General features: G+C 41.7%; 1 protein-coding gene across 1 annotated transcript in view; it reads left to right on the forward strand.

Annotated features, from left to right (window-relative positions):
* Positions 1–14,261, forward strand: part of casq2 (calsequestrin 2) — a 52,763-nt gene extending 38,502 nt beyond the window's left edge. The window contains exons 7-12 of the mRNA XM_068039914.1: positions 2,093–2,223; positions 2,671–2,716; positions 3,451–3,505; positions 8,284–8,384; positions 8,477–8,551; positions 14,046–14,261. Coding sequence (XP_067896015.1) covers positions 2,093–2,223; positions 2,671–2,716; positions 3,451–3,505; positions 8,284–8,384; positions 8,477–8,551; positions 14,046–14,261 — 624 coding nt within the window. The remainder of the gene's footprint in view (positions 1–2,092; positions 2,224–2,670; positions 2,717–3,450; positions 3,506–8,283; positions 8,385–8,476; positions 8,552–14,045) is intronic.
* The last annotated feature ends 2,313 nt before the right edge of the window (positions 14,262–16,574 follow it).

The raw sequence follows: 16,574 nt of genomic DNA on the forward strand, positions 1-16,574 counted from the left end.
GTGTTCTGCTATCACATCCTTTTATAATAGACTCTAGCATTTTCCCCACTACTGATGTAAGACTAACTGGTCTATAGTTCCCTGTTTTTCCTCTCCCTCCTTTTTTAAATAGTGGGGTTACATTTTCCACCCTCCAATCAGTAGGAACTGCTCCAGAGTCTGGAGAAGTTTGGAAGATGACCACCAATACATCCACTATTTCCAGGGCCATTTCCTTTAGTACTCTAGGATCTAGATTATCAGGCCCTGGGGAAGGTGTTTGGAAGTCTCCAGGGCTTCCAATGCCGATCAGAGCGTCGCCCTGCAAGATACAATGTGAACAGCCGAGTTTTATGTTTTATGGTGCACATGTCACAAATGTGACAGCATTGTGCCCAAAAAATAAATGTTTTGAGAAATCAGTGTATTTGTCAAAGAGCTGTATGTTCACCCGGGACCCCAAGCTCTACATGTGAAAAGCACATCCTCCCTGGCTGCCAGCACCAGGGCCTCCTTCTCAGCCTGTGTTAGCAGTCTCATGTCTGGCACTCCTCCACCAGTCCTGGAGGCCTCCCGCGCATTGTGGGCCCTCTTCGCCTGGAAGAGCAAGGATGCAGATGTTGAATATTGCCAAACAACAACATGATGCATGTCACAACAGGGGTGCAAAAACAAAAGGTCGGGGAAGCTCAGTCTGTAATACAAACTCAGCCTGTCATGTAGATGCCATGCTCTGAGCAGCAAACGAGGGTGAGTTTTTTCACACATGCAGTACTCATGTGGCATCAATCCTCCCTGCCCGGCTTCCCTGTCTTTGACATGGCAGTGACACCCATGTGCCACACTGTGTGGAGACACCCAGGTCAAACGGAGCTGTACAACAAAGTGCCACTTAACTTTGCTGAGCCCATGAGATGTTCACCCTCCTGTGGCACTGCACCCAGTCATGGCAGATGACCCTATGGCAGCTTACCTCCTCTGCGATCTATGTCCAGGCTTGCTTGGTCAGGCGGGAGGACCTCTTCTTACCATTACTGGGGAAACGGATTTCCCGCCTTTCCCTTGCATCCTGGAGGATAGTGAGCAGGGAGGCATCGCTGAACCGTGGGGCCACCCCCCCATCAACACCTCTGCCATTTCCGGTGCCTTGCAGGAGTTGTTGTTTGACAGATGGGGCTCTTCAGACATCACTGCTGGCTGGTCAGCTCCAGCAGCAAAGGTTTAAATGTGAAAGAGGCTGTATGCAGGGCTGACTGCCATTTAAATATGGCCCCAGCATCTGCTGATTGGTCAGCTGATGCCGTTCACGGCGTTGTACGGCCCTCCCCCTCCACATAATTGGGGAGTGCAGACCAACCCAGGCATGCCGAGATCGGCGGCTGGCTCATAAAATCCAGCCCATAGAAACAGTGTGTTATATCCAAGATTTTTAAAAAATTTATGCCTCTCTGTGGATGTTTTTCTACATTAAGGGTATATAAATGCAATTTGCTATTGCATATTAATACATAAAGATACAATATGCATGAATGCTTTCTATTAGTTCTGCCTTATGATGCCTTTTAGATTTTTTAAATGATTTTCATGAGGTCTGTGGGCCCTCCCTGATAATAACACTGTGTATTCAGCCATTTACAACATAATCTAAAGTTGAAATCTATCTACTCAGCACTTCATTATAAGTATTTATGATTTTAGTAAAGTTACACAGTCATTTTAACTAAAGCATGTGAAAATACTTCCAAGTGGAAAACTGTACCAAAATGCAATAAAACAAAAGGGCAGTTGTGCTTCTTAGTGAGAAAGAAATAATCATAAATGCTTTTACAATGTGCTTTATTTCTGTTGTGTAGCAGTGCTATGAATTCTTGCCTTCACTTACATGTGGAAAAATTGCTTTGTATGGCATTGTTGTTATATTGCATTGCCATGTTTTATGGAGACTTATATTAGCTTGTTGTGAAATATACATTTTGTCACTTTCCACTGTTCAGGTTGACATGCCAAATGGCGTTGTTGCAGGATTGCTTACGATTCTATTACTGTGGTGTCTGTTTAAGTTTATCCCTTTGTGTTCATCATTTTATTCGTTGATGCACTCTCTTCTGGGTAGGTCGCAAAGAAACTCTCACTGAAGATGAATGAGGTGGATTTTTACGAGCCTTTCATGGATGATTCGGTTACTATTCCTGATAAACCCTATTCAGAAGAAGAAATTGTGGAATTTATTCAAGAACATAAAAGGTGGATAACTGAGTGGCTGTATTGTGAAATTGATTTCATTTAAAAGTAACTGTGTCTGGACTGGAGTGATGATCTATTAAAATGAGAGGATGCAAATTTGCTGCTGTGATTACCCCATGTTCAGCTTTCAGTCTGTGGAAGCTACAGGAGGGGTTGGAAATCTAAGGAAGAGTCACTGTCATATAGCTCTTAGCAGTGTTCATACAGAAGATCATTTATTATATTCCCTCCTGGTTAGGCCATCATAGGGAGGTTCCGAGGGGACATTGGATTCAATTTCCAATTTTCTGCGAAAGTCAGCAGCTGAATCAGTAGTGAGGCAGTATATGAACATGGTCGAGCTAAAGACTACACCCTTACTAATACAAGCAAGAAGTGGTAGCCTGGACAATCTTTTAAACTAGAACATAGGAACTGTTTTTGAAACCGTGTTTGTTCTATTTTCAGATCAACCCTCAGGAAACTGCGTCCAGAGGATGTGTTTGAGACTTGGGTAAGACAAACCTGAAGTTAATTTTCAGGTCATTAGCGAGAGTGGGAAATTGGTAAATTTAGAGTTTAATTTATTTTTTCAGTAAGAAAGATATAAAAGAAAGATGAAGAGACACAAGACAAGTACTGAGGAATAAGGTAACAGAGGTGGAAGGCGACTAGGTAGAACAAAGTAGAAGCCACAGATTGGGAGAACCAGATACTCAGACTTCTCTTCCTTTCTCAGGAAAATACAGACACAAAATGTACTCAACGGTATCATAATATATGATAGTATAATTTCAACATGGCTCAGTGGTAGCACACTTACCTCTGAGCCGGATTATGGGGCTTATGCCACTCTGCAGAGCTTGCGCATGTAATCTCGGCTGACAGTTCAGTCCAGCATTGAGGGAGTAATGCATTGTTATCTGCCTGTTCAGGTGGATATAAAAGATCCCATGGTACTACTTAAAGAAGAGCTTAGGAGTTGCCCAAGCTAATATTTATTATTCCACCAAAACAGATTAACTGGCCATTTACTTCTTTGCTGTTTGTGGGACCTTGCTGTGTGCAAATTGGCTGCTGCATTTGTCTACATAACAACAGTGACTCCACTTCAAAAAATATGTTGGCTGTAAAGCACTTTGTGATGTTCTGACGATGTAAGCGCAACTAACTAAATGCAAATTTTTTCTTTTAGCATTAAGAAATATCCTCACAAAGTAACACAAATTTGTGATTTTTTTTGTATAGGAGGATGACATGGATGGGATCCAAATTGTTGCTTTTGCTGAAGAAGAAGATCCTGGTAAATTCTATTAAGCTGAACATAAAATATTAATACACAGGAAAAGGCCATTTAGCTAATCATAGGCTGAATTTTATTAGCGCGCCACCATGGATTGAACTCGGTGACCTTCCGGCGCCACCGTGCAGGCACCACCGCCATTTTTAAAGGGCTTCAAACCCTTCAGTAACATTTTAACATTTAAAGGTCCCGGTCTCTGGGAAATAAAAATACTATTTTATTTCAACTCTAAATCCCGTCTCCCAACCCCAATGGGTAATTTATATGTAAATTGCCCTCTCCCTCAATAATAAACTTTTATTGATATCCCAAACTTTCCCTCCCGAAATTTGTTCCCTTTGACCATCAACCCCTCCCCACCATCCCCACAGCCAATAAAAATTGTTTTTCCTGCTCCCCCACCCCTCCTGCCCTGAAAAGCTTATTCCTCCCCCCTCCCAACAAGGATTTGTGGCAGAAAATTCCCCATTCTAACTATAACCTGTGCAAAAATTTTTCACTAAGCTCACCTTTAACTCTTATGTTAAATTGGTATGGATATGATTTTGTGTGTGCATTTATATATGCATACTGCGTAATCTACACACAGTGGGCTGAATTTTACTGGCCCCTTGATGCCGCGGGTTGCGGTGCGGGGCTGGTAAAATGCTACGGGGAGAGGTGCACCTCAACCCTAAATGTCGAGAAGGGCCTGCTGCATATTACCGGCGGCAGCGGGACCTCAGTGTGGCCCCACCACCCCCCCCCCTCCGGGCTGGCGGCGGGCCCTTCATCGGCATATTTAAATTAACATTTAACATTTGTAAATAAACTTACCTGCAGGCGGTGGCCATCCCACGCCGATTTTACAGCCTCCGTTCCGCCTTCACGCGCCTTCGGATCTCCAGAGTTCGGAGTTCCAGGTGAGGATCTGGTGGGGAGGGAGGAGGAATAAAATTTTCAGGGCGGGAGGGGTGGAGGAGCGGGGAAATCAATTTTTTTTGGAGGTAGGGATGGTGGGAAGGAGTTGGAGGGCAAAAGATTGATGGTTGGGAGCGGAAGTTCGGGTATTTAAACAATCAATTGATGGTCATTTAATTGCCTGAAATGATCATTGGGGGGTGGTTTGGGAAGAGCCTCTATCACTTATTTCTATATGTAACAAAAATCTTTTCTATTTTCCCTTCAAAAATTATACTTATTTGTAATGGCTTAAAGCCCTTTAAAAATGGTGCCGGACGCCGTTACTGGGGACACAGAGGCCGCCCCCTCTACGTCATCGGGGGTGGCGGATCCACTCCCTCTGTTTAAATGAGCCCCCGCACGTGGACGGCGCATCCACGGTGCACTCATAAAATTCAGCCCAGTGTATCTGGACATGTGAGATAATTCCTTCAAATGTGAGATGATAGTACTTTCACAAGTTGTGGTATATTTAATATATAGCACTTTTTAATATTTTTTATGTACATTAAGTAATTTTGATCTAAGGTACCATGATAAAACAAGCCAAAAATACCCCTGATTGGGTTTATAGCAGTAGTTTTAAAAGGAATTGTTTAACTTGTTTCAACAAGTCATGTTCTATCCTCACCAGATACTGGGAGGTTTGCTGCTGAGGTACCTGAAGCTAGTTGAAAGGCTAATCAGGGGTTAACAATAATTGATATTTTCTAGAGATGTTGGTCTTTAAAATTCAAGAAGTGGTCTGGGTGATCAGTACAAGTCAGTGTATTTACTTCTTAAACTCATACATTTGTTGAAATATCTCAAAATGTTACAAATGCAATGAATCACTTTGAAGTCCAATGATTTGTTATGTGGACTGTTGTTACTTGACATTGTTATGCACTTCCTCCATTACAATGGACAGTGTTTGATGTATTCTTAAAATGTGTCCATACCTATATCTGCACAAACTAGTTGCCATGTTTGCCTGATTTTGAGAAGATCTGGGAGAGGCAGGGAGCAGCAATTCTGGCTGGGAATTGTTCAGCTGTCTTCCTGCAGCCTGCTGCCTCTTGTGGGACTTTCTGCCAGAAATGAAAGCAAGTATTGAATTTATCCACCCAAGAACAGAATGCATATTCAAATGAGGCACTAATGTTGGGATTATGTAATACGATCCATTTTCTGCCCTCAGTGCCATAGCGACACTGGACACTAGGAACACAAACGTGTTCATGGCATACAGGGAAGGTTGGAAATGTAATTACCCCCACCCTTTGAAGGAAGGGTATCAATTAATTTCCCTTTGCGCAGTAAATTGTTTTCAGCTGCCATGTCCTGCCCTGACAGCAGAAGGCTGAAGTCCACAGCTGGAAAGTGATAGGCCACAGGGGCTGGTAGAAGTCACACTCTGCAAATGTTGTGGCAAGATTTCACACAAGTATAAAATTCTGCCTATGAGATCCTAAAAAACTGGATTCAAAATTTGACACTTGTGGAATTTTTTTTTCTTTCAGTTTACTCTGTTGAAGAATGACAATATCTTTGGTCATTTTCTAATTTTTTTACCCAATGCTATGAAAACTGGAATTGTTGTTTCTGTAGGAACATTTCCTTGTGCTGAGTGATTATTGCAGAACAGTTTTTTTATATTCATATCACTACATTGTATTTCATTATTGAGGAACTTGGGTGAAAGCTAATTATTGGCAATATGAGGAAGATTTCCTATATTTGATAGGTGTAATGAAGTCTTAAACCTCTTTGTAAAGTATCAGCTTACAATTTTCCTATACTTAGTGCACAAAGGAAGTCTTCCATTGTGTTACTGAATAAGTAATACATACGTCACTGTTAAAATCTTTTATGGAACAGAGCAGACTAATTTAGACATAAAGTAAAACAAAAACTGCAGATGCAGGAAGTCTGAAACAATGAGAGAAAATGCTGAAACACTCAACGGGTCAGACAGCATCTGTGGAGAATACTGGTCAGTTAACCTGCAAACCATACATCAAAAATTCATCAGTTATTGCAAATGTAGATCATTTAAAAAGAATAGGGCAGGGAAAAACACACACAGGGCAGGATTTTGTTATGCCCTTGAAGGCATGCATGGAGGCAGGGGAGGGGGGCAAACAAAATGGCAGGGAGAGCCATTCCTGACGTCGCCTGGGCTCCCTGGCAGAGGATGGCCTTCCTGTCCCAGACTATTTGAGGCCCTTAAGTGGCCTCCACCTCAATTTTGTTGAAGGCAGAGGGTCCCGCTGCCGTGGGGAGATGCTGTCAGGTAAAGCCTGGCAGTCTGCTAGCGGGGTTGAGGGGGTCCCTCCTTTGGGGGCAATCCAGGGTGCCTACAGTGGTGATGGCACCCCCCCTCAGAAGATCCCCTGCCGCCCACCCTAACTCAAACTCACCCCCCACCCTGTTGCCGGGTCCCAGGGTCTCCTTCATCGCTCGGGACTGCAGGGTCTCCTACAGTATTTAGCAGTGACTACCGCTCCTGGTTGCACTGCAGAGCTGCTGACCTTCCAATTGACCATCAGCTCTGGCGGCAGGAGCTCGTCCCATAAAGGTCGGCGTCCCCAATGGTGGGCAGTTAATGCTGCCCACCATGAAATAGCAATTGGGGGCTGATGGAGGGCCAAGGCGGGTATTGCCCCACATTCCGGCCTGCCGCCAGGATCCCCATCGCCAGAATAAAATCCAATCCCCAAACACACATGTGAAATGGAATAAAATGACCTGTAAAGTGCTTAAATTAAAACCAGAAGATGGATAAATGGATAAGTAATATTAGCATCAGATAATAAGAGGCATAATGAGAGATTGTTATCAGGCCCTGCTCCCTCCCCCCCACCCCCACCCCCACTGTTCTGATCCACCGCAGAACCCTACCATATTATGATTGTTAAATTTCAATCCAAGTATGCTGTGGACCCACAGCAACTCAGGGACCTTTATTATTCAAAATAAGACTAGAAATTGCTGATGGTAATTTTAGAGTATGAATGCTTACCATATGTGCCATGGGACATTTTTTCTACGTTAAAGGCACTACATAAATGCAAGCTGTTGCTGCAGTTGTTTTAAATGGGTTATCAACTCCATTCTACAGAATCTTCAGAAAGGACATAGAAATTGTGAAAGGAAGAGGAGAACTAAGAACATAGGACTAGGAGTAGACCATATGGCCCCTCAAACCTGCTCTGCCATTTAATACAATCATGGCTGATCTTCTGCCTCAACTACATTTTTCTGCCCACTCCCCATAACCCTTGGTGCCATAAGAGATTAAAACTCTATCTATCCCAGCCTTGAATATACTCAACAATGGAGCAATATTGATAAAATACACAATTATGGCAGTGGAAAACACATACTTCAGTAAGGGTAAATAGGCAGTGGAAACAGTATACATTAAACTAAGTAATAGTAACTCTCTCCCAAAAGGCTGTGGATGATAGGTTAACTGAAATTTTTAAGACAAAGATTGACAGATTTTTATCAACGGGTATAGATCAAAGGTGGCTAAATATATTTGAGGTACAAATCAGCCATGATCTAATTGAATGGCAGAACAGGATTGAGAGGTTGAATAGCCTACTCCTCTTCCTATCTTCCATTCAAATCACAGAATGCCATGCAAATACGTTAAATGTCAATTTACTAATAATGGCAACAGTTATTTCAAGGTATAGTATCTATCTCACAAATTTGATGTCTCAATCCACCAAAAAAGTATTTTATAGGCAGCTACAGTGGAATTGATATCTGTGGAATATTTGCTTGTCTAAATAATTCTTGGTCTCTTGCATGAGGATAATTGGGAGATTTCTATTGCTTTACAGATGGTTATGAATTTCTGTCAATTTTAAAAGAGGTAGCAAGAGAAAACACTAACAATCCAGACCTAAGCATTGTGTGGATCGACCCTGATGACTTCCCTCTAGTGAGTACACATGTCACATAGTAATGAATAGGCATTATATTGCAGGCATGTTGTAGTAATTTAATCTTATATTCCTTTTATGACTATTCCAGTTGTTTACATACTGGGAGAAAATTTTCAAGATTAACCTTCACAAGCCTCAGATTGGAGTAGTGAACGTCACTGATGTAAGTAGCATCAGCAAATTCCAACCATTAGTCTAGTGCTCTTACAATCTTTTTAATATAGTTTTAATTTTCCATGATCTATAGGATTTTGGGGGTGCATGTCCATGTTTTTATGTACATGTATGGCTTTACAAGTATGTCTAATTGTGATTTTGTACACCAATTTGTGACTATACATGGATATCACTACATATTTACTCATGTGACTCTCTACTTCTTTACAACTTTGGGCACATGTGTGATGTTGCTTTTCAATTCTACTATCCACATAGGCTTATATGTATGTGTATAGCTATGGGTATGTGTATATGCAAAAATATAGATTTGCAAGGAAATGCATGTGCAAATTTAGAGCTTTAGATGACTGCAAGCTGTGCAGTTGAACAAAAGGAGAGCTATCGTTTTGCTTTGAGGACATTTTGGAGGAAAGGCATTGGTAGCTTTCTACAGTGAGTGCAAAAGAAGGACTAGGATTCATTTTTATTTATTAATCATCTTCCTAAAACTGATCATAAAATCATAGAATGATACAGCACAGAAGGAGCCCACACAGCTCATCATGCCTGCTCTTTGAAAGAGCTATCCAATTAGTCTCACTCTCGCTCTCTTGCTCCATTGCCCTGCCAATTATTCCCCTTCAAGTATTTATCCAATTCCCTTTTGAAAGTTACTATTGAATCTGCTTCTGCAGTTCCATTATAAATCATAACAACTCACCGCGTAAAAAATGTTTTCCTCACATCGACTGTGGTTCTTTTGCCAATTACCATAAATATATGTTCTCTGATTACTGACCGTTCTGCCACTGGAAACAGTTTCTCCTTTTTTATTGTATCAAAACCCTTCATAATTTTTAACACCTCTTCTAGGGTAATGGTGGCATAGTGGGGTTATGTTACTGGACTAGTAATCTAGAGGCCTGGACTAATGATGTGGAGTTTAAATCCCCCTCTGGCAGCTGAGGAATTGAATTTCAATTAAATAAATAAATAAGGAAGGAAAAAAAGCTATGGTGACTATGTAACTACCAGAATGTCATAAAAACTCATCTGGTTCATTAATGTGCTTTAGGGAAGGAAATATGCTGTTCTGACCTGCTTTGGCTTGCATATGATTTCAGACCTCCAACAGTGGGGTTGACTCTTAACTGTCCTCTGAAATGGCTTAGCAAGCCACTCAGTTGCACCAAACTACTACAAATACAGCCTAACTGACTACCTAGCATCAACCTAGGCATCGGATTTGCACACTACAAAGGCATACCCAGCCCAGTTGACCTTGCAATGTCCTCCACACTAACATTTGAGGACTTGTGCCAAAATTGGGAGAGCTGTCCCACAGACTAGAATCATAGAATCAAAGAATGATTAAAGCACAGAAGGAGGCCATTTGGCCTGTCATGTCCATGTCGGCTCTCTGCAAGAGCAAGGCAAGGGAGTTCCACTCCCCTGCCCTTTCCCCAAAACCATGCAAATTTTTTCTCTTCAGGTGCTGATCCAATTCCCTTTTGAAAGCCATGATTGAATCTGTCTCCACCACACTCTCAGGCAGTGCATTCCAGATCCTAACCACGCGCTGCATAAAAAAGTTTTCCCCCATGCAACAGTCTAACATAGTCATACTCACAGAATCATAACTTTCAGCCAATGCCCCTGACTCCTCCATCATCATCCCTGGGTATGTATTGTCCCACTGGCAGGACAGATCCACCAGAAGTGACAGCACAGTGGTATACAGTCAGGAGGGAATGGCCTTGGGAGTCCTCAACATTGACGCTGGATGCTATGATGTCTCATGGCATCAGGTCAAACATGGGCAAGGAAACCTCCTGCTGATTAACACCTACCGCCCTCCCTCAGCTGATCAATCAGTACTTCTCCATGTGGAACACCACTTAGAAAAAGCACTGAGGGCAGCAAGAGTACAGAATGTTCTCTGGATGGAAGACATCAAAGTCCATCACTGAGAATGACTCGGTAGCACCACTACTGGCCTAATTGGCCGAGTCCTGAAGGACATAGCTGCCAGACTGGACCTGCAGGAAGAGATGAGAGAACCAACACAAGGGAAAAACCTACATGGCCTCATCCTCACCAATCTATCTATTGCAGATGCATTTGTCTGTGACAGTGTTGGAGGGATTGCCCACTCGCTGCACAGTACTTGTGGAGACAAAGTCCCATCTTCACAATGAGGACAATGTCCATCTTGTGTGACACTCAAGAGGTGAGGTAAGAATGATTGCTCCGGATATCAAGGCAGCATTTGACTAAGTGTGGCATCAAGGAGCCTGAGCCAAACTGAAGTCAATGGGAATCAAGGGGAAAACTCTCCACTGGTTGGAGTCATAGCTATCACTAAAGGAAGATAGTTGTGGTTGCTGGAGGCGAATCATCTCAGCCCCAGGACATTGCTGCAGGAGTTTTGCAGGGTAGTGTCCTAGGCCCAATCATCTTCAGCTGCTTCATCAACGACCTTCCCCCATCATAAGGTCAGAAGTGGGGATGTTTGCTGATGATTGCACAGTATTGAGTACAACTCAAACTGCTCAGGTACTGAAGCGGTCCGAGTCCAGATGCAGCAAGACCTGCACAACATTCAGGCTTGGGCTGATAAGTGTCAAGTAACATTCGAGCCACACAAGTGCCAGGCAATGATCATCTCCAAGAGGGAATCTGACCATCTCCCCATGACATTACCATTGCTCAATCCCCCACTATCAATATCCTGGTGGTTACCATTGACTAGAAACTGAACTGGAGCAGCCACATAAATACTGTGGCTCTCAGAACAGGTCAGAGGCTGGGAATTCTGCGGCGAGTGATCTACCTTCTGACTCCCCAAAGCCTGCCCACCAAAAGACAGTCTAACCACTTCCCCTTGACATTCAATGGCATTACCATCGTCAAATCCCCTACTATTAACATCCTGGGATCACCATTAACCAGAAACTTAACTGGATCAACCACATAAATACTATGGCTACAGCTGGATATTCTGTGCTGAGTGGCTCATCTCCTGACTCCCCAAAGCTTTTCCCCCATCTACAAGGTGCAAGTCAGGAGTGTGATGGAATATTCTCTATTTGCCTGGATGAGTGCATCTGCAACAACACTCAAAAGCTCAACATCATCCAGGACAAAGATGCCTGCTAGATCGGCAACCCATCCACTACCTTAAGCATTCATTCCCTCCTCCTCCACTGCACCTTGCCTGTAGTATGTGCCATCTACAAGATACACTGCAACAACTCACCAAAGCTTCTTCAACTGCAGCTCCCAAACTTGGAACCCTTACCACCCAGTAGGACAAGGTCAACAGTGAGTGGGAGCACCCCCTCCTCCAAACTCCCCTCCAAGTTACATGACATCCTGACTTAGCAATATATCACAGTTCCATCATTGTGGCTGGATCAAAATCCTGGACCTTCCTATCTAGCAGTGCTGTGCCATGGACTGCAGCGATTAAAGAAGGCAGCTCGCTATCACCTTCACAAGAGCAATTAGGGATGGGCAATAAATGCTGGTGATGTCCACATTCCATGAATAAATAAAAAAAAAACAAATCTCCTTTAAGCTTCGCTGCTCTAAAGAGAACAATCCCAACTGTCCAGTCTCTTCACATAAAGGTGCAATACAATGAAAGGAAGTAAAACAATTGGGTACTAATCTATTGAATTGGTGTTGAATGGTCCACCAGTCTGCATAGCTGCGTAATCAAGAGCTCCTCTCAGTGCACTACTGGTGGACAATAAGTTGCACCTGACTCAACAATGGAACATCAGCTCTGACTGCAAGTCTTTAGTTCTTCTACATTGTGGGGTTTGCTTTTATCCTAATTGGATTCAGTGGTGAATAGTTTTTCCTGATTTATTTGAAGTTTATTCTATTTTCTGCGAATAAATTTTCCTGATGGATTTATTCATAGGCTCACCACCACCTTCTCAAAGTTAATTAGGGATGGGCAACAAATACTGACTTTGCAAGCGACGCTCAAATCTCATGAAACAAATACAAAAAAAATCCTTTTTGATGTGGACATCATTGAAGGATTTAATGTAACATTTGTAGATGTATATATGATGATGTCTGTACTTGGGCAAAAGTGCCTGAAAGCTTATAGTTTGTAACTTTTGTTATGAATGCTGGACTTTGTAGTATATTTTAAAAACTGTGGTCTTTAATGCAGTGTAAAATGGATTCAGCAGAGACATGTGACCTCATACTAAGTCTGCCCAGGGACAAGCCAAGGGTCTTGGTCACCATGAGAACCAGGAACCTAGATCAAAGACCCTTTTGTAAACAAGGTGCAAGGTTATAACACCTAAAGGACAATGGGTTTCGCTCTCCTAGACTCTCAGATTGTAAACAGGGAGCAAGGAGCTCCGAAATGCAAATTCGAGTTGCATTTGTTAACACCTGGAAACAAAGTAAGGCCCAGGTGGTTTTGCTATGGTCAGCCTTATGGACTCTGAAAATTTTAAAAGGCAAATGACTTTTTGTTCTGGATAAATTCAACAGGCCTTCCTCAGTTTGGCAGGATGTAAGGAAGAAAGGAAGACCAGCAAGTAGTCAGCAGCAGCCACAAAAGAGAGAGGGAGAGAGAGAGAAACAGCTGCTCTCAGATCACTGATATAGTGAAACGTTGCTATGATTTGAACCCGATTCAAAAATTGAAGTTTGCAGAGGAGAAAAGACTAACTGGGTCACCAGAGATTGCCTTATTAATGGCAGCCCAGACAAATGTACTTGGGAGAAGTGAGTGACAAGGACATTGGTTTTGAGAAGGACATTGGGTGATCCAACCCATTGCAACTGGGAGGAGTTTGGCACTTTTAACTGCAAGGATACCTTTTTGAGGAGAACAATGTATAATGTATAAATTTGCTGTGGGGGTTTCAAGTGTGTTAATAAGTTGATGGCAAATATCTTTCTCTGCAATTTAGTCTATTAGCTACCAATAAGGGCGGCACGGTGGCTAGCACTGCAGCCTCACAGCTCCAGCGACCTGGGTTCGGTTCTGGGTACTGCCCATGTGGAGTTTGCAAGTTCTCCTTGTGACCGCATGGGTTTCCTCCCACATGCCAAAGACTTGCAGGTTGATAGGTAAATTGGCCATTGTAAAAAAAAATTGCTCCTAGTGTAGGTAGGTGGTAGGAGAATTGTGGGGATGTGAGAGGGAAAATGGGATTACTGTAGGATTAGTATAAATGGGTTTTTGATGGTCGGCGCGGACTCGTTGGGCCGAAGGGCCTGTTTCGGTGCTGTATCACTCTATGAACAAGTGCTGTTTAGTTAATGTTGATTTTTAGTTTAGTTGTTATAATAAAAGTCTTAAAATGTGGAATCTTGCCATGTAATTCTTTAATCAGTCTGGGGAGTTCAAATCGCTTGTTTTAAAGTTAACTGTCTCTACTGAGGTCATAACACTTTCCTCATGGATGTGTAATTAATTGTGCTTTAACACTGTGATTTTCACATTTATATCCTTACAGGCTGATAGTGTCTGGATGGATATAAAAGATGATGATGATCTCCCATCAACTGATGAACTAGAAGAATGGCTCCATGATGTTCTCTCGGGAAAAGTCAATACAGAAGATGATGATGAAGATGACAACGATGATGACGATGACGATGATGACGATGACGATGACGATGACGATGACGATGATGACGATGACGATGACGATGACGATGACGATGATTAACTGTTTCAGTTTATTATTAATTATCTATAATGTGAACAAAATATCTTCAAGTTCTAAATGTTTAAAGGTATTTTGAAATTGATATATTTGTAGTTTGAGATGAGCACTTGAAAATGAATACCAGTTCCCATGGTGTGTAACTAATATCCTGGGATGAAAGTAAAATCTCGGATATTTAAAATGGAAAGCAACTGATTTATAAACTTGCTCTCCTTTTATTTTTTTATCTATATTTTCTTCATTTTCCATTCCCAATTCTCCGTACTTATACAGAAAGGACTTGCATTTATATAGTGCTCTTCACTACCTCTGGACATCCGAAAGCACTTCGCAGAGTTCAGATGATAGGTCACAGACTTGAAACGTTAACTCTGTTTCTCTCTCAACATGTGCTGCCAGACCGGCTGTGTTATTTCCATCATTTTTTGTTTTTATTTCAAATTTCCAGCATCCACAGTATTTTGCTTTAGGCAGTACTTAATATTGCTTTATACTGGGCTGTTAGCCAACACAAAACACTGCACAATATATAGAGCTGGTAGATAATACCCAGTGCTGTTTGACAAGAAAATATATGATTTTAAAATTATTTTGATCTTACATGACCAAGAATATGTCATTATGCACAAAAGTGAAGACTGATGACATGCAAGTCCACTTTTGTCACTTGAGTCAACTATTTACCTGCTAAGCTAAAAACTCCAATCCATTGTTGGCCTGTCTTATTTATTTCTAAAATACAATGAAAATGGGATAAAGATGAAAAAAAGCAGATTCTCTGAACTTTAAGGGCTTCATCAGCTAATAATGTTCAGATGTATTTTAAATGTAAAGTGAATATATTTCCACAATGTAGCTTATGTTAAATATGAAGTGGTGCACCACGTCTAGGAATGAAACCCATTTGCCTCCGACTGTATGTAGTGCCTTATAGCATCAGCAGGTAGTATATCTGTCCTGTTGTCTACTCAGCACTTGAAGAGTTTTGACTGCTAATGGCATTATCAAGAAATAATTGAATTGTTTTTCACTAACTATAGTAATCACAAATATTATTTCATTTGAATTGTACTCTATGCGAATCAGTCGGAGCCAACACAGCCTAATAGGCATCCTGAAGTTATTAGATTAATAATGCAAATCCATCCCCAAAAGACTGGTAGACAGTGTACCAGCAGATTCATATAACATATGCATGGACTGGTATTACTGCCAGCTCATTATGGGAGCCCCAACTTCTTCCAAACTTGGAGAATCAGTATGCACATACAAGTAAATACATAATGCTCAGCGCATCTGCAAATACAGATTGGTACAGAGTGTTTCAGAGGAATGCGAACAACATAATACAAGGTCATTATACATAAAGCTGAAGCAGTGCCGTCATTGCCTCATCCTGGATTAATCCCCTTATTGATGTTACTTTGGCTTTTGCATACTGTTGAGTGACTTCTCCAAACAAGTTGTAGATTGTACCATTAGCATTCATTGTTGGGAACCTAGGAAACCACCCACAGAGAGACAGCCATAACGTTAAGAGTGTTTTAACTAAAATCTATTGCAAATGACTTTTTAAAAAGTGTTGAACATAACTTCTAATATGTCATTAATTATTCAGCATTATTTTTGTTGAATGTTGGAAAATTGTATAAATTCCAGGCAGGATTTTCCAGTACAGTTATGTTGGGAATCTGGGGTATGAAAATCAATCATAGAGATTTTCTTTCAGAAGTTACAGGAAGGCACTCACCCTAATATGGGCAAGTGTTCAGGATTGATATGGTTGCAGGAGGTATTTAATATTTAAAGGTCCACTTTAGCCTAGGCAACCAATTATGGAGACTATGGCAGTATTTTAAAAAAACTTTGGGATTAACCCTCAAAGCCAGTGACCACACAATGTTAAGGCAGGCAAGCCCTACCCTCTTTGGTGGGCTCCCTAAAGGAAGCAGGAGTCCCATCAGGTGTCCAAGGACAATATATTAAATAACCTAACCACAAAAGTCAGCTAGGGTCAGGAGTGGATGAGTCGGGCAGTGCTGGAACTCCCTATCAAATATGGATCAAAATTCTAGCAGAAATATCTGGTATTATGTCAGAGTATAGGTTCAGACTAAGAGCTGGGAATTTTCTATCATGTTCCTGTTGAGGTTGTTTGATTTTTCATAATGGTTATGTAGTTTAACCAGAGATGTTTAAAGCTGACATGATTTTACATGATAACATGTTACTTCCTCAATATGAGAGTAAGGAACATAATGCAGCAGGCTCTGGAAAGTCATAGTTCATGTTGGAATCAATGATGTAGAGAAG

Source organism: Heterodontus francisci, chromosome 10 (assembly GCF_036365525.1).
Source record: "Heterodontus francisci isolate sHetFra1 chromosome 10, sHetFra1.hap1, whole genome shotgun sequence".
In the NCBI taxonomy this organism is placed as follows: Eukaryota; Metazoa; Chordata; class Chondrichthyes; order Heterodontiformes; family Heterodontidae; genus Heterodontus; species Heterodontus francisci.